Source organism: Scyliorhinus canicula, chromosome 16, assembly GCF_902713615.1.
Source record: "Scyliorhinus canicula chromosome 16, sScyCan1.1, whole genome shotgun sequence".
Lineage (NCBI taxonomy): Eukaryota > Metazoa > Chordata > Chondrichthyes > Carcharhiniformes > Scyliorhinidae > Scyliorhinus > Scyliorhinus canicula.
Genome location: NC_052161.1, coordinates 112,615,788 through 112,635,156, shown reverse-complemented (window position 1 = coordinate 112,635,156; position 19,369 = coordinate 112,615,788). Strand labels below are relative to the sequence as shown.

The 19,369-nt window shown below is 44.8% G+C and overlaps 1 protein-coding gene across 1 annotated transcript in view; it reads right to left on the bottom strand.

Moving 5' to 3' along the window:
• The window catches only part of vps13d (vacuolar protein sorting 13 homolog D), a 302,778-nt gene that overhangs the window by 38,282 nt on the left and 245,127 nt on the right, over nucleotides 1-19,369 (bottom strand). The window contains 2 exon segments of the mRNA XM_038821608.1: nucleotides 13,359-13,554; nucleotides 15,264-15,396. Of these exon segments, the coding sequence (XP_038677536.1) occupies nucleotides 13,359-13,554; nucleotides 15,264-15,396 (329 nt within the window).

The window sequence follows — 19,369 nt, the reverse complement described above, 5'->3', positions numbered from 1 at the left end:
GTCGCAGGTGGACAGGGTGGTGAAGAAGGCATTCAAGCATGCTAGGTTTTATTGGTCAGAATATTGAATACAGGAATTGGGATGTCTTGTTGAAGTTGTACAAGACATCGGTAAGGTCACACATGGAATACTGTGTTCCGTTCTGGTCATCCTATTTACTAAGGATATTGTTAAACTAGAAAGAGCGCAGAAGAGATTTACGTGGATGCTGCCAGGACCTGATGGACTGAGTTAGAAGAAGAGGCTGGGACATTTTTCCCTGGAGCATGTGAGGCTTAGGGGTCTTTAAAATGATGAGGAGCATTGATAAGGTGACATCTTTATCCAAAGGTAGAGGAGTCTAGAACTAGAGGGCACAGGTTTAAGGTGAGAGGAGAGAGCTACAAAAGAGATCAGAGGGGAACATTTCTTCACACAGAGGGCGGTGAGCATCATGAACAGGCTGCCAGAGGCAGTGGTAGAAGCAGGTACAATTTTGTCCGTTAAAAAGCAGCTAGACAGTTGCATGGGCAGGGTGGGTATAGAGGGATATAGGCCAAATGCAGAAAGTGGGACTAACTTAGTGATAGAAATTGGATAGCATGGACCAGCCGGGCCTGTTTCCATGCTGTAAACATCTATGACTTTATAAGTTGGGCCTGCCGACCCCAGAAACAGGGGCTGCCAATTGCTGAAGCAGCCTGGTTAAAAGGCCCGTCTTAGTGCTCTGTGACTTAGCTCCAGTTGTAATAAAAGCAGTTAGGCCATCTAGCCTTTATCCGTCACATGCCCACCCATTCTTCATGCACCATCCAAGCTAGTTCATGCCACTCACTAACCCCCATGGCTCCTCATACCATCCATACCAACCCATGTTGCTCTACCCGACCCCGCATGGCCCCTTAGCCCCTATGCCAATTTAATACTAACTCATCCCAGCACATGAAATCCCACTCACCCCATGGCCTTCTACAGGCCCCAATATCAACGGATACCAACCCATGTCGCCCACCCACCAACCTTTGCCCTTACACCTTCCATGACAATTCACCCAGTATCCAGCATGCGCAGACCTCACGAGTCATGCTGAGATGAAATAAAATAAATTTCTAAGTATTTATTACAGACTTCACTGTATACAAGACCACTCAGAGAAAATACCATTTAATACCTTTAAATGTCCTCGAGTACATCTTATAAAAACAAACACTTTTATTCATAACCCCACATCAAAGGCAGCCAATCCCTTAATAATCTTTTGGAGCAGTCAATCAAACTGCCAACTTACAACGCTGGCACTCTGATAACAATTGGTTGTGAAAGTAGTCACAAGTAGGCTTACATTGCAATGAAGTTACTGTGAAAAGCCCCTAATCGCCACATTCAGGCACATGTACAGAGGGAGAATTCAGAACATCCAAATTACCTAACAGCATGTCTTTCGGGACTAGTGGGAGGAAGCCGGAGCACCCGGAGGAAACCCACACAGACACAGGGAGAACGTGCAGACTCCGCACAGACAGTGACCCAGCCGGGAATCGAACCTGGGACCCTGGCGCTGTGAAGCCACAATGCTGTACCTACTGATACTGCAAGCACAGATTTTGTTCTATTCAAGATACAACAGGCTTTTCTTTTTCAAAATTAAAAAGGCTGGGGATTCAAATACCTTGACAGCTAGACAGTTCCACAGCCTTATCCACCTTTTATGAGCATTCACATCTACTTTTAAAAGTCTAAGTTGCACACTAGGAAAATGACCTGTCTACAGGAAAGTAGGGCATGTCTGATCTCAGCACTGTGTTCAAATGGCCTGGCTGGGTTTGGGTTTCCTCCATGTGCAAATTACATCCCTTGCCCCTGGCGATGAAAATAGAATGTCAGACATGGGACAGAACGTCTGGATCCAGGTTCCTGCCACCAGTTTGGATTGTGTAGCCATGACACCACAAAAATTCAGGCCAATACGTACATTGCAGTTATCATTACATTCTTGAACCTGAACTTGGATGTCTTGGACAACTCTGAAAACCTGTGTCCTGCAAAGGAGACCACCGGCCACCATGACTTGTGCGGTTCTTGTTAAGTTAACCAAAAAGTAGGATCAGTGAAGCTTTTTCATTGAGAACTCACTTTGAGCAGAACAATAAGCCCTTCCTCCAGAAGCAGAATTAGATATGCCTCACAGAACAGTAGGCTTTCAGTCAACTTTTCCATGTAGGTAGTTCAGGTACAGGAAGCAATAAGGTCACTCACGTGGAAGTAGACTGCAATACCACAACACTAGAGCTAGATCAACTTAAACAGTGGAGAAGGACATTACTGTGGATGCTGGAATCTGAAACAAAAGCAGAAAATACTGGGCAATCTCAGCAGGTCTCACAGTGGAGAAGGACAGATGGTTATCTTTTCTTTATGTTGAGGGTAATCCCGCTGAGGACCAGGGTTCGATCCCGGCCCCGGGTCACTGTCCATGTGGAGTTTTCACATTCTCTCTGTGTCTGCGTGGATTTCGCCCCCACAACCTAAAGATGTGCAGATTAGGTGGATTGGCCACATTAAATTGCCCCTTAATTGGAAAAAAAAATTGGATATTCTAAATTTTTTTTTAATGTTGAGGGTAATCCATCAAGATAGATTACCTTTGTTTAATATAGAGGCATTATTACATTACTGGCACTGTTTTGAGATGGATACAGCATGCGTGTCCATGGGCAGGTAGTCCAAGTTAAAATGCCAAATAAGTCACTCACCAGTTGTGGTAAAGGAATTCTATGCATCCGCTCATCGGAAATCCAATAAAGTTTTGATATTAACAGATAGTTGGCTGATTTCACTGTGTTGTGGCACCTTTGAAAAATCTCAAAATGAAGCTTCAGGAGTTTCAGGCAGTCCAACTCACTCGGCTGAAATGCTGGACCGAAGACTGACTAAAGTGTTTGTTTTGGCTTGAGCTTTAATTCAGAGCTCAGTTCCCTATTCCTCCCCCAAAAAATTACCTAACATGACATATGTGTAAAATTAATTATGATGGGAATGCTCCAGGACCGGGTGGCTTTCCGGTGGAAATTTATAAAGTATTTGCGACAGAGTTGGCACATTTGTTGGGGATGTTTCGTGAGGCGTAGGAGAAGGGAGAGTTGCCAGAGACACTGACACAGGCGTCGATCTAGCTAATCCTGAAGAAGGGGAAGGATCTGTTGGGTCGTAGAGGCTCATTTCGTTGTTGAACACAGACATGGAAGTGTTGGCTAAGCTAGTGGCGGGGAGGGTGGAGGGATGTGTGCCGGGGTGGTCTGAGGATCAAACGGGCTTTGTAAAGGGTAGGCAGCTCTCTAGTAACATTAGAAGGCTGTTAAATGTGGTTATGACTCCATCAGTGGGACGGGTGCTGGAGGTTATTGTCTCTATGGATGTAGAGAAGCCTTTTGATCGGGTGGAGTGGAGATATTTCTTTGAGAACTTGGGTAGGTTTGGGTTTGGCCCGAAGTTTATGGCATGGGTACGACTGTTGTACGTGGTCCCAGTGGTAAGCTTACGTACAAATGGGATGAGTTCACAGAGTTTTGGACAGCACAGGAGAATGAGACAGGGGTGTTCGGTGGCACCGTTGTTCGCGCTGGCGGTTGAGCCCTTGGCGATAAGTGGGGGTTGTGAGGGGAAGCAGGGAGCACTGGGGCTCTCTACACACAGCCGACTTGTTGTTTGTGTCGGGCCCGTTGGGGAGTACGGGTTGGACCATGGGAATATTGGAGAGGCTTGGGGCCTTCTCTGGATATAAAAGTAAAATGTCGGGAAGAGCAAGGTTTTTCCGGTGAATGCGGTGGTGGGCCAACTTGTGGGTGTTGCCATTCAAGGTAGCTAGAGAAAGGTTCAGGTAGTTGGGGATTCAGGTGACAAGGGAATGGGCTACGATGCACAAGTGGAATTTGACAACATTGACGGAGGAGATTAGGGGGGCATTTCAAGAGATGGGATACATTACATCTGATACATGGCAAGGAGGGTGTAGGTGGTAAAGTTGCTGCCAAAGTTCCTATTTGTTTTCCAGACCCGCCTGATCCTTCTCCCCAAGACCTTCTCTAGAAATTGGAAACAGTGATTTCAGAGTTATATGGGCAGGGAACGTGCCATGGTTAAAGAGCCCTCCTACAGAGGCAGACAGAAAGGGGGGTTGGCACTCCTGACCTGCTGCACTATTATTGGGGAGCGAATGTGGAGAAGATGAGGCAGAGTGGGTCAAGATAGAAAGAGGAGTCCTGTATGGGTTCTAGTCTGAGAGTTTTGGTGATGGGCCCACTGCCACTGGCTCTGGGGAGCCCGGTGATAGTCAACCGTGAGGGTGTGGAATCAGCTGCAGAGATACTTTAAGTTGGAGCGGATGAGTGTGTTGACATGACTGTATGGGAATCATAGGTTTAAGCCAGAGGAGATGGATGGGATGAATGGGAAGTGGAGGGAGGTGGGGCTGGTGAGGGAGAGGGACCTGTACTTGGAAGGGAAGTTTGAAGTTCTGGATGAGCTGCGGGAAAGGTTTGAGTTGCCGAGGGGAAGTGAATTTAGATATATGCAGGTGAGGGACTATGCACGGAAGGAATGGAGGACGTATCCCAGGGTGTTGAATACACCTTGTTGGAGCAACTGCTGCTCCTGAGTCGAGAGAGGGTAGGATCGGGGATATATACGGGTGGCATATATACGGGAGGTGCAGGTGGTGAAGATCAAGAACAAATGGGAGGAGGAGTTGTGGGAGGGAATAGGCTGGGAACTATGGTGCGAGGCAATCCGTGGGGTGAATTCAACTACTTCTTGCCCAAGGATGAGCTTGATTCAGTTCCAGGTGGTGCAAAAGGTAAATATAACCCAGGCGAGGATAAGTGGTTTCTTCCAAGGGGTGGCCAATGAGTGCGAGAAGTGTGGGTGGGGCCGGCGAATCATGTGCCCCATGTGTGGTTGCGAGAAGCTGGAGAGATACTGGGACACTACCTAAAATTGTGGGGGTGGAAGTCAGACCGGATCCAACGGTGGCGATCTTGGGGTTGTCGGATCTGCTGGAGGGGAAGGGGGCTGAAGTTGTGGCCTTCGCCTCTCTAATTGAAGGATCTTGCTAAATTGGAGGTTGGATACGCCACTGGAGGTGGCGGTCTGGCTGGGGGACCCGTACAATTTTCTCCAGTTGGAAAGATTAAATTTGAGTTGAGGGGGTCAGCGGAGGTCTTCGAGACACGGTGGGGTTTGTTCATGACAATGTTTGAGGAACTGTTTATTGGGGGGGGGGGGGGGGGGGGGAATGGGGTAAAAGGGGAACAACTGTACAAACTGCAGACTGAGTTGTGGACTGTGTTTTGGATATATGTTGCAGTTTTTTACACCTTTGGAATAAAATATTTTTATGATGATTTGTTTAGCCTTTCTAGGACCACAGACAAATATCGCACCATGACATCCACAGCCTTGGCAGTTGGTCTATTTAGGCAGTTGACCTTCCAGGTGAGCAGAATATCCGCACGTTGCATGGATGTACCATATGTTAGCTATAATCTAGGTGGAACTAGCAGGATGTCTAGTGGATGCTGTAAAATTGCCTTGTGTGTTGCCCACAGGGAAAGGATTTTATGTGAAATGTTGATGAGGTCAGGGCAAAAAAGGCAGATTAGCATAAAGTGGGTTTGTTCCAAATTTCTGTCCCTGAGATAAGGGCAGGTTTACATCGTCAATGCAGCAGGAATTTCAGGGCTCTTCTGGGTTAATTTGTGATAGCACACATGCAGGGAGTTTAACCACCTAAATTAAAATTCCACTGATGGGAGAAAAACACAAGAAAAGGGAGACAATGGCTGTTTTTACATTGCACAACTTTGTGTTGCTGCTGCAGGTTTCTGGAAGCACGGGTCTTGTGTAACTTGCTGCAAACCATTACGCGGGCCATAAACCATTTTTTAAAATTTTTTTTATTAAAGTTTTTTTATTTAACACAAATTTGTAACAGTTACAGAGAGAAAAATGGCCCTGTGCAAAGAGCCTTAACATACTGAAAACGAACAGTGGGAAAGAATAAACATGTTAATAAGTGTTGAAGCCAAAGATCCTTCCATAAGGCACTTTCCCTGCCAGCTCTGTTTGCCCATGCCACACGTGTTCAACTAAACTAAACTAACGTGTCCCTAACCCTCTTCCCTCTCCCCGCCCCCTCCGCCTGGTCTCCCCTGCTCCCCAAGGCCTGACCTGCCAGGTCAGCCCTGCGCCTGGCCCTAGCCCGCCCCGCCCCGCCCCCCCTCCGATCTCCCTGGTGCCCCCTGACCTACGCTAGCCACACTGACCCCTGCCCTTGGCGCCTACCTGTCTCCCGTCCTAGCGCTCAGGCCCTCCCCCCACACGCCAGGGACCCATTAACCTAATTGTATCCCACCGTGCCCTTTCAAGTCCCGTGACTAGCCCCTAGCCCATCCCCCTATCAGAGGCCCCGATCTCGTGCCAAAAAGTACCAAACACAGGCCCCCCCCCCCCCCCCCCCCCAAAGGACCCTAAACAGTGCGCCCTCCAGCCCCCACTCTCTGTCCAGGCTGAAAACAATCTTGGATAAAACATTACAGTACAGGATAGTTTAACAAACCGCCGCCACACAAAAGGTCTGAGAGCCCCAAGTCCTTTAGTTCCAGTCCAGCTTCTTCTTTTAGTACAAGTCCTAATCAGAGCAGTTTTGAGTTAACAGACCGCCGCCACTGTACAGCACTGAAAGAACTAAGTGCTCATTAGTTCACGTCCAGCTTCTTGTCTTTAATAAAAGTCCAAACCTGTTCTGGTGTCTCAAAATAGTAGTGGAGTTCCTCAAACGTAACCCAAAGCTTTGCAGGATATAGCATTCCAAACCTCACCTCCTTTTTGTAGAGGGCTGCCTTTACCTTGATGAATCCTGCCCGCCTCTTGGCCAGCTCCGTTCCCAAGTCCTGGTAAATGCGCACCTCGCAGTTCTCCCATCTGCTGCTCCTCTCCGCCTTGGCCCATCGCAGTACACGTTCCCTGTCAGCAAGCCGGTGAAAGCGGACCACCAAGGCCCTCGGTCGGTCGCCTGTCCTAGGCTTCCTTGCGGGGGCTCTATGTGCCCCATCCAACTCCAGGGGTTGAGGGAAGGCCTCCGGTCCCATCAGCGCCTCAAGCATACCCGTCACGTATGCACCCACATCTGACCCCTCGCAGCCCTCGGGGAGGCCAACGATTCGTAAATTCTGCCTCCTGGCTCTGTTCCCCAGCTCTTCAAGCTGCTCCTGCATCCTCCTCTGACGGGCGTTCAGCTCCTCCACCTCGTGCTCCAGCTCCGTTACCGTGCCCGCCTGACTGGAGAGCTTCGCCTCAACCTCCCTGAGCGCCTTCCCTTGGGCCGCCTGTGTCTCGACCATTCGGTCCATCACCGCTCTCATCGGGTCCAGCGTGTCCCTCCTCAGCTCGGCGAAGCAGTTCTTGAAGAACTCCATCTGCTCCTCCCTTGGCCAGTGAGCCTCCGCTCCCCGGTCCCCGCCGTCCGCCATGCTTGGCCGCCCGGCCTGGGGTCCCTGCTGCTCCCGCTTCGATCCTTGCCGCTCCACTCGACCACTTCTGGTCCAGCTGCCCATACCCCGGAAAGGAAGCCTCTTCCCTATCGTCTCCTCCACCGATTCAGGCTGCCAGGTCCCGAAAAAGTCCGTTGACAAAGGTCCGTTTGCCCATCTCGGGCGGGAGCGATCCGACCTGCGACCTGTCTCCTCGAGGGCGCCACCGGAAGTCCGCCATAAACCATTTTTAGTGGGTCAGCAAGTCTTACATTCTGTTTGCAGTGATAGTAACCAAAACTCCACCAAGATGATCATGACTGCAATTGTATTTTTAGCTTAGCTGAATGCCACACAGCATGGTTCAATTACTTTTCAATTATATTAGGATGAAAATGGCAGCAATCTTATCCTCAGTTAGAAGTATGCAATCTCATAGGAACAGGAATAGGTTATTCATCCCCTTCAGCTTCTTCTGTGATTCAATTATATTGTGGCCGATCTGTATCTTAACTCCATTTGCACACCTTTGTTCATCAGGGCAGCACGGTAGCACAAGTGGCTAGCACTGCGGCTTCACAGCGCCAGGGTCCCAGGTTCGATTCCCCGCTGGGTCACTGTCTGTGCGGAGTCTGCACGTCCTCCTCGTGCGTGGGTTTCCTCCGGGTGCACCGGTTTCCTCCCACAGTCCAAAGACGTGCAGGTTAGGTGGATTGGCTTTTTGTTAAAACGGTAAAGGAAGGGGAAGGTGGGGAGAGAGGGGAAAGGAGGGTGATGGGGAAAGGAAGGTGATGGGGAAAGAGGGGAAAGGAGGATGGTGGGGAGGGAGGGAGTCGGAGTGTTGGTGAAGGGGGTGGGGGCAAATAGGGCACTGCCTGAACTATCCACAAAGGCAGAAAAAGAAAAGAACCTTCAATTATTATGTGCCAGATTCCGGGAGTCCTCCAGAGGGGGTGAGGGGCGACACAGTGTCAGGCACGACTGAGACCCGCAGCCCGCTATGGAGCGTCTCGATTGGCCATGCTAAATTGCCCTTAGTGTCCAAAAAGGTTAGGAGGGGTTATGGGGATATGGTGGAAGTGGGGTTTAAGTGGGACGGTGCAGACACAATGGGCCGAATGGCCTCCTTCTGCACTGTACGTTCTATGTTCTATATAACCCTTAATACCCACAGCCAATAACCTTTCACTGCAGTTACTTGTTAAATCTTGATTGAAACTGATAATCATGAACAGGATTAACGATTAATGACCAATTGCCATTTGAATCTCAGTGAAACTAGTGAAGACTGCTGAAACTAGTTTGGGACTGTTAGTATTGCCATTAAAGGATCAAGGCTCATGGTGCAGGATATCAAGGCTGAGAAAATCAAAACTAGGCTTTGACTATTGGAAGGGCCAACCTTGGGTTTCAAGGAACGATATGCAAAGACATAAAGCAGCCTTCATACTGGTGTTGGAAATGTCTGTGCTCCTATTCCTTGATGCTCATATCTCAGACAGCTGGCAGTAAACCACAATGTATAAACCTGCCAGGTTCATGGAGGTATCTGGGAAAAACTGGTTTCAAAACGAGTTATTGCTTATGTTTACTGTGATGATGCCACTGCCTGCAGCAAACCTGGAGAACAAAAACCTCCCCATCTCAATGCCATTATACAAGCAGTCTGACAAGAGACAATAAGTTGTACAGGTTTAGGATGCAGGGAAATGATGAGTTACAGGAGAAGATAGTACGATATTTCAAGCTGGTGAGAGGAGTGTATAAATAGAGTATCTGGAGAAACTGAATAAAATATTATTATTGATCAAGATAGAAAGACAAGATTTGAGTTCGCTGACGGTTGTAAATCTAGATCAATCTATAAATCGATTCCCGTTTTGAAAATATTTGGCAAGTAAGATTGTTTCATAGCTTTCTTGTGCAAAAAAAAATACAGATCCAGTCCAATGACCTTTACAATGCAGAGTCCTTCCTCAGGCTGCATTAAATTATTCACACACAGCCAAGTGTTCAGATGACTCAAGAGGAATCAATTTAAGTTCAAATTACAAAGCTGAGGGAAGCTCAAATGGACACTTGGTCTCAGCACAGTTGCATTAATAAGGTCTGAAAAATCTGGTTTTGCTCGTAAAACACACACTAAAGTCATCAGTCATTCTGGTTACAATTGAAACTTCCTGTTTAAGCCCTTGTGTGCATTACGAGCTTTGAAGCATCCTGTTAAACAATGCACTAAAGGCCACTTCACATTCTACTGACTTTCTGGAACTCAGTCACACTTCACCAAATTCACTGTTTGCTATTAAAGGAGTGTTGGCAGACTTGCTTCAGCAGAAAGCTTTACTTAATAAGACTTCAGGACATTGAATGCGAACCTGGGTCAGAAATCAGCACAAAACACACACTAAAAGGTGAGCCTTGAGGTCTGGGAGAAGCAATGTTAAAGAGACAACAAAAGCAGCTTTAAAAAAAAATAATTGCACTGCTTTATACATAGCTCTAATTTTTTGGGGGGAGGGGATGTTTTAGAATTTACAGCTGTCATAAATCCAAACACACTACCAAATGGTGCCAATTAACAATGTTGTCCATTCAGCTTAAATCCCTTAGGTCTATTTTCAGACGAGGAAGTATATGACCGTGAACAGTTCAAAGAGATCATAGCGCAGCTAAACCTCTACTTTCTCACAGTTGCCACCAAGTAAACCTGGCCCTGTGTAGGGTGTGAAAAAAGACCCACTGCTGCAGTAAAAAAGCCCAACAAGAGTAGAAACAGATCAAACAATTTAGGGGATATGACCAAAGAATTTAAACTAGCACCCAGTGCAACCAGACTCAAATTAGTTTTTTTTAAGACGTTCTTCAATAAATCTGTTACATATTACACAATGCAATAGGTAGCACGTACGTAAAACGTACTGATTTTCATCTTCATACTTTTATTCAACTTTCTAATTTGAGCACCTGGGATAGGTAGTCAATAAGCTTAACATATATAAATAGATAGATATGTGCATTTGCTTTAGTGGCAGTTAACTCTATGGCTTGTAGCATGTCTGATTCTTATTCAACTGTAGACTTTTAAACAGTTGGTCGGCCAGATGTCACCCAGCAGTGGCGTCATTACCATTATCCTTTTGACTCTTCAACATGCAAGCTTGCGCATCGCATCCCAGGCTTTTGTAACTACTGACACTCTGGGACTCACCCCAGTGTAAATGGGGCAAATTCAGTCACATGATGAATGCGGATCCGTAACATTAACACCCTGCAGCTACAGATAAATGGACTGCCCATATTTGGAATGATTCATATGCTAATATGTAGGAAATTTTATCTGCAGGGGTAAAAGGATGGTTTCTTTTACTCGCACTCGAGCAAGAAAACAAATCCAGCACCATGGTTGGTTGGTGCCTCAGCATGCTTTTGCGTCCTGTGCTCTTGGGATTAGGTTTTGAGCCCTACGAATAGTTCCACATGGTTTGTAATTGGGCTTTGGTTTCCATTTCCAGTTTTCTGTTTTGGTTTAATCAGTTGCCTTGCTTGGGGGGCCCAAAAGATCAAATCTTTGCCTTTAGCTGCACGTGCCTAATGCTAGCCCTGATTGCAACGCAAATGCTGCACAACCCAACGATGTGAAACATTTCTCTGCTTATAGTTTGCATACAGCCCCTAAAGTAACTCCTTGCATATGCTGCTTGTGACATGGGGACACTGATTATCTGTTTACTCAAACTTTTGGCTGAGTTGGCACCATTGCTGCTTCTCAGTCAGGTCAGGTGGCGGAGCTGTTAAAGATAGCCGTTAAATTTCCCATAGCATTATTAAGAAAGCAACAAAATTTACTGACCTTTCGCAACAACTCCCCATTCAGCCAACACCACCAAAAAAAGTAAATTGATGCATTGGTGAGTTAAGCTGTGTTTCCTGCAGGCGCAGGATGGTCCTTAAGCTTCCCTTAAAATGCAGTTCATTGTGCAAAGTGAGATGTAGCGATATGATAAGGCTCTTCATATTAAATGATACAGTTTGTAGCTGTGGTTAGTTAAAGCAAACTTCAATAACATTTTGAACTGTGTTCAGATTTGTGGATATTTTCATACTTCGCAAACTAGGCAGAATCTTTTGATACCCAATATTACAGAGAATGATTGAATTGTCTATTTAAATAAAATCATGCAAGATTGAAAAGCCTCATGCTAAAAAAACAAAATTCTCTTTAAAATCAAATGGGAACTATGGAAAGTTTGTTAGTCGAAGTATTTTTGCTTTACAACCTGTAAATATGAGAAGTATGGGTTACGGCTTGATAAAAGAAACACAAGATAGTACAGTCTTCAATGCCCCATGGGCAGTATTATACTCAGCGATTCGGATGGTTTACATTGTGCGCAGGTAGGATTGCATTACGTGCAGGGTAACTCATTGCAATGTGTTACCATCCTATACTTAACAGGAACCACCAGATGCAAATGACTGAGAAAGTTCAACTGAGGTAGCACGGGCAGGGAAAGTGATCTGGCGTGGCGTAACATTACGTGACAAATCTCACAAATATCTATGCTTACCATGAATAGTGCAATCTGCTCAGGGTATTGAGAGTTTGCATAGTAATTCCAATTAGTAGTAAGAATACACGGTACTTTGTGACAACAAATCATTTGTCTACCGTGGGGAATATGGTCCAAGTTCTTTATCATGGTCATTTGAACCCTGGGACTCACTGAAAATCGCAACACCCTCTTAATAATGCCATTTTTCTTTAAAGAATGCTTTACTCTATTTAGATTTGCTCCGTTTTGATTTTGCTAGCTGCACATTTCATTTACACGAAGGAGCAATTTTCTGTTTTACTTCACGATAAATTACAGGGACGATAGCACACTTTGCATGTACAGTATTAGTAATCCCTGTATGCACAGTATTAAAAACAATTTTTTTTTTTTTTTTTTAAAGAGTACACAATTATTTTTTTTCCAATTAAGGCGCAATTTAGCGTGGCCAATCCACCTACTCTGCACATCTTTGGGTTGTGGGGGTGAAACCCATGCAGACATGAGGAGAATGTGCAAACTCCACACGGATAGTAATCCAGGGCCAGGATTCGAACCCGGGTCCTCAGCGCCGCAGTCCCAGTGCTAACAACTGCACCACCTGCCACCCCTGTATGCATAGTATTAATATATCCCTTACATATAGTGTCACTGTTCTTGACACACTATTAGTACATTCTCTAAATGCAGTAGAGGACCTCTTTCTCACAGTATCACATTCTGTTCATATATTTGAACATATGTACAGTATTAGCCTGGACATTGAAACCAGCACATTTCAAAAGGCAATGTGAACACTTGTGATGTTGAAACATCTAAGTTCTAGCAGAGAAACAAAGCGTTGTTTAAAAAAGGCTCAAGATCTGTTCAATTTTGAAATGGGCAGTTCAAGGTAAAGGCGGTCCAGAAATTTCTAAAAGGTAAACCGGACACCTGAAGACCACTGCTTAAAATAAAACCCATTATCTTTCCTTTACTTTTCTCCCTCCTGATGTGGAGCATTAATCATTAATGTCAATGGATTCAACTAATTTTCACCAGCAGCAATGCAGACATCACTGTTCAAGCTTCAATCCCATCTGCTGCCTGATCTGGGCTGCAGGGATGAACCCGAACATCTCAAAGTCTCCAACCTCTTAAATACAGATGCTTTTCTGATTGAAGTACTGAAAATTGTATTTGCATCAACAACTAGAAAAAATAATGAGTATTTGTTGAAGGTGACTGGAGTATCCCCATTCTTAATGGTCTTTCTTGCTGTAATTGCATGTAGTGTTAATTGTGGTTCTTCCTTTACCTGTGGTTGCTTATTGTTGTGGTTTCCCGCACAGCCTGAGCAGTCTCTGAAGCAAAGTCAAGAGCACCTGCCACTGGTTTGGTTACTGTGCCGACCAATCCCTTTCCAAGACCTGAGAAAAAACCGCTCACGCCACCGTCTGTTTTCACCCCTTCTACCGTTGAAGTGATGACACTGGTGAATCCACCAAGAATACCTGTGGGCGACAGACAAGGAAGTATTTTTAAAAAACCCCATCAATTTACCAGTGCCCCCGAGACTGGATGATTTTCAGAAAGCATAATCTGAAAATGAGACCCAAGACAAACTAGTTTCCCTTCCTATCTCTGTACAAAGTTCATTGCAGTGTTAATGTTAGCTTCCCTGTGACAATAAAGATTATTATTAATTAAAAGTTCACATTAAAAAATGGTTGAACCTTTGCAGCCGTGTCAGTGTAAACTGATGCTGCGTTTTCAGATGGTGTTACAAAGAACAAAGAAAAGTACAGCACAGGAACAGGCCCTTTGGCCCATCAAGCCTGTGCCGACCATGCTGCCGGTCTAAACTAAAATCTTCTACACTTCCTGGGTCCGTATCCCTCTATTCTCATCCTATTCATGTATTTGTCAAGATGCCCCTTAAATGTCTATCATTCCTGCTTCCATCACCTCCTCCGGCAGCAAGTTCCAGGCACCCACTACCCTCTGTGTAAAAAACTTGCCTTGTACATCTCCTCTAAACATTGCCCCTCGCACCTTAAACCTATGCCCCCTAGTAATTGACCCCTCTACCCTGGGAAAAAGCCTCTGACAATCCAAGGGGCAACGCTTGGATGAGTAATAGGAGAGAAATGGGTTGGGAAAAATTTAGAGGATTACTGGACTGGATCCCAAGTCCAAAGATATGCAGATAAGGTGGATTGGCCATGATCAATGTGCGACTTTATGGGGATAGGGTGGGGGAGTGGGCCTCGGTAGAGTGCTCTTTCAGAGAGTCGGTGCAGACTTGCTAAGCCGAATGCTCTCCTTGTGCACTTCTGGGATTTTATGATTCTATCTCTCTACAACAGCACAATATACTGACGGAGGAGAATACCATGATTAAGTTGATTAAGCCTTTATCTAAGTGTGTCACAGCCTTCACATGTAGATATATTTCACATCAATGGAAGCCAATGAAGATATAGTTAGATGGCATTTAGCACAAATTTTGCAGTAACTAACTGGCACTGATGGGGTGGAGAAGGGTTGGCAAAGACAAAATAGCAGCAATCATGCAAAGTAGTCTTTAAAATAGTTAGTAAAACGGAAACTAAATAACAATTTCTCACTGAAGTGGACTTAACAACTTATGAAGCAGAAAAAAAAACACTTTTTGTTATCCGAGACTGCGTATTTATGCTGCACAAGGCAGCACAATAAATCTAAAGATCCACCTCAGATTTGGGAAGTGGCTTGGTTGGGTAGGCAAAGATTAAAACACTCAGGGTGGAATTTTCTTAATTGGACAGTGTTCTGAGGGATTTTCCACCGTATGATGCTGAACATTCCAAACTGAGCGTGAACAAACAAGGAAAAATTGACTTTCTGCTTACAAAGAACTTCTGTCTCTGAGGACAGGACATCTGAAATGCATTACTCTGAAATTCAATCATTATGGAGCATGACAACTTTAATGTTTTAAATTCAGCTGGATAGCAGACTATGATCAATGAAAGGTCCTATTGTAAAAAAGAAATCCATCTCAAAAGCCATAGGAATGGTAAAATATATCCTAGAAATGACATGCCCACAGTTGGATAGAGTACACAGAAGATATTTGTAATTATTTCTCCTAGCTATGGATTTTAACTGGTATTAATCCCGAATCTTTAACTATTCGCACTGATGAACTAAACTAGAATTGCCTCTTTCACATACTCACCATGGGCTAGGCCTTGAATTCCAGCCACAAGGTGTTCACCACTGGTCACTGCTTGATAGCGGATAGATTCCCGCTCGGCCTGATGTCTGGTGTCCATCGTCTTTCCCAACCCATCTGATAAGGTCCCAGCAAACTGTAAGAGGGAGGAGAAACAAGATGATACTTTAAAAGATAGGCGAGATAGGCACAACAGCACTCAGTGCTGTACCCAAAATCGGAACGCACACCAGATTCAGCTGACAAATCCCTAAATTCATATCTCTCTATCCCGTTCTACACCACAGGAGATCTGAGACAATAATTGCACTGAAATTTTCCCAGTAAAGAATTTGCATAGGCAATTCCAGTTACGTGGATCTGTAACAGTGTAAATTTTCCTCTTACATGGTCCTGCTGGGAGTGCATAATGGTACAAATATAAACCGGGGATTCTCACTGGTCTCTACAGTTCAGCTAATGACCACCTTAATCGGTTTAGCAATTAAATATTTAAAACTAAATTGGTTCACTCACAATAAAAAACGAGAAAAACCAAGTTTGATCCTCTATTGATATTATGTGACTAGGTGTTTCTCAGTCTTTTAGTCTATAACATACATGTCCGAGACATAATATCACATTCAGGCAGATTATCATTGCTCAATGTATTTGATATGTTGATTCCAGGGGCAAATTTTCCAACAGGTTTTGAGGCCCCAACATTAGGATGAAATGGGGGTCCTAAGTCGGCACTTGCCAGGAGACAGTCGCCTCCCCATAGGCCAACTCCACAGTCCGTGAATGTGCTTCAAAATGGTGGTGCCATCAGAAAATTTAAATCAAGTTTTCAGAGTGGTCAAGCCAGTACGTAGGCCCATTAAGATTGGAGAGGACACCCCAATGCTGGTCGCATTTCCAGCCACAGGTACCGTCTTTTGGGTCAACAGCCCTCTTTTAAGCCTTCAAATTCAATTACTTCTCTCAGTCAGTTGCAGGATCTGACGGACTCTACGTGTGGCAAGATGCTGCTCTGCTTCCGGCAAATGCACCAGCAGTGCTGTAAAATCATCCCTAATTGGGGACGTAAGTCATTAAATGGCTGCCCGACTCTTTCCAGCGGGTAAGTAATTCCTTTCCCGCTTGGGAAATATCCCTGGTGGCAAGTACTGGGGAGTGGTCCCAAAGCAGCTCCCTCCTATTTTCCTGGCCCCCAGCCTCCAAGCCCACCAGCACGGGACCAGGACATTTCAGCTGCTTGATTCCGAATTGGACACTGAAGTCTAATTTATTTCCGAGATTAAGAATCCAGTTCCAACCACATTTAATTCTCAAGGCATTCATAATAGATTTATTTCAAAGCAAAAGAAGGATAATCGGAGTTACCAGCATCTCACACAAACTAAATTACAATGTGATAAGGGATGGCGGAACAAGGTTTCTGTACATTTCCCCAAGTGATGAAGTCCTGAATCGGGCTGTGGTTAGGTGAACATATTTATAAGGCACAAGAGACATGCCAAGGAAATTACACAGGACATAAAGAATCTTTTTGGAGGGAAGGGGATTCTTTACTACCTCGACCCATAAATAGTCAAGTAAAAGCTCAATGTTGTGATTGTGTACGTGCTGTAACATAGCAGGCTTTGATTCCTGCTATTTACAACTGAAATTCTCTCCTTCCAGCAGGTTTAAGGCAAATAGATGATTTGTTTTGCCCTGGACCCCACAAAGATTAAAACCGGTTTTACACTCCAGCATACACTGTGCAAATAATTCCACCCTATGCAATCTTTGTCATCGCAATCAGTTTAAAAATAAATATGGTAGCTTCTTCCAAAGTAATCCATGGGAATGGAGCTCACTTTAGTAGATAAATACGTTTTGCAAAATGCAACTACACATGGGAACTCTCAGGCTCAAACCCTGGTGTGCTGATTTCAGCTGTTTTTATTTTCTAAATTCCAGCAAGCTTTCCTTTGGATTGTAGTCAACCAGACAAGACTTATGAGCCCAGAACTGATGTCGCTCACAGATCTCAAGTAATATAAAGGCAGCATTTTTCAAAAAGTGGATCTCTGCTGGGCCTACAGCTTTAAGGTTGCAATGATGGCCCGCCCCAGCACCCCTAGGCTGAGCAGAAATAAAAATCAGTGAGCTTCAAATTGCCATTCGGTGGTCCCTATCAGAAAATACACATTTGCAGATGACCGGCATGGGCAACATGAAATTAGGTCCGTCAAGGGGACAGCACAGTGGTTAGCACTGCTGCCCCGCGGCACCGGGGACCCGGGTTCGATCCTGGCCCCGGGTCACTGTCCATGTGGAGCTTGCACATTCTCCCTACACAAACCCATAGATGTGCAGGATAGGTGGATTGGCCACGCTAAATTGCCCCTTAATTGGAAAAAAAATGATTTGGGTACTCGAAATTTAAAAAAAAATAAAGTCTGCCACGGTTGGATGTCTGCAGCCACTCATTGTCCACGCTCCCATACGTTTACTGCTGACTTGGATACACTACTGAAGTAGGCCAAACCAGGTGGAACTGTGCAGTCTCTTCAGGAGAGGGAGGAAGAAACAAAGAGAACAAAAGCCCTGGTCATTCTAGATATGTAATTACGTCCTGACGTAACTTGACATGAGCACAATGTCCATTTATTCACTGTATATCTGAACAGTATAGTCTGCCTGCAGTCTGATTGGAGTGTGAATTCTCAGCCAATAAAAACCGTGGCAATGAATTTTTTGGTGCTGAGCCCAGCATGTGTTGCCTGGACTGTCAACAAGACTTTATATAAATGACTGCTTCCCCACTGCTCTCACTACCTCACCCCCCCAAACCCCGATCACCCATCAATTTGACAGCCGATCCATAAAGAAACAGTCGAACCCCACAACTTAATTTTGGGCTAAAAAAATTAATAACAGGTGAAAAGTTCACCTCTTATAAGCAGACAGAGCCACTCCAAAGACGACAGCTAATAGTTCAACAATGAGAGCTTTTTCAGATTACTGTTCCAACAGCTGTTCTACATTGTTACTTTCAGAGTTCAATAGTTTACATGGCAATTATTACATGTTGAATTCTCCTACAAAATGATTAGGTTACATTCCAAACGTGAAGACTATATTGTGGTTATAGTGCACCCTCCAGCAAGTTTGATGCTGGTTAGAGAGAGGAGGAGAAGGTATTCAAAAAGAGGGCAAACAACCAACTAGAAACTCCTTGCGCAGTCTGGTATGAGAATCTATAGCGGCCTAATTAAAAACACTGGTTGTGCAGAGCCACACAGGCCAGAAGGTCCCAAGTCTGATCCGTGGTCTGCGTTGAGTTAGTTGATCTCCTTTGAGGTAGCAGTAGGAGCTCTACAGTTGGTCTCAGTAGCCCGGGAGGCAAGCCTAGACTGTAATTCAAGTTCCTGTTGCTAGACTGTCCAGGTTCTCAGTGGTTAGAATGGAATTTGTTAGAAGTGATCCACCTCTCCCTTTCCCGTGTAATCTTATATCACGTGGCACGGGTTAAATTGCGTTGCTGATTATCTATTTTACCATGAACGGTACTGTGAACATGTCCTCATGCAAGAGTTTCTAGTAAAATTCGAAAATGTGTTTCAAAAATTTGAAGTGTTTACAATTTTATTAGAAATACTGACTGAAGTATTAATGGATGAATTTATGTCACAGCTAACTGTGGCAAATTAAACATGTAGTAACAAGTTGGATTGATAGTAACAAAACAATTCTCTTTTATAACCTTCAGTACTGCCAGCTCACATTTAAAAAATGTGATTTTTTGGTCATTTAAAAAAGTTGTATTTACATGGGACTTTATTACATCCCTCAAATGCCCCAAAGCAGTTCACATAGAAAACTGCTTTGTCACGAACGAGAGGAATTATTTTGTGCATAAGAAGGTCGCACAGTGATCAGAATGTGATGTTCGTCAAGGATGAAATGTTGATCAAGAGATCCACAGAACTGTCTGCTTTTCTTCAAATAGTGTCACGTGCCATCTGAAAGGCAGCAACATTGACACTGTAGAATTTTCCCTATTACGCATGAAAATACCAGGTAAGATCTTGGGCTGGGGTTTAACTCACAATCACTTGACTCTGAGAAAAGAGTAC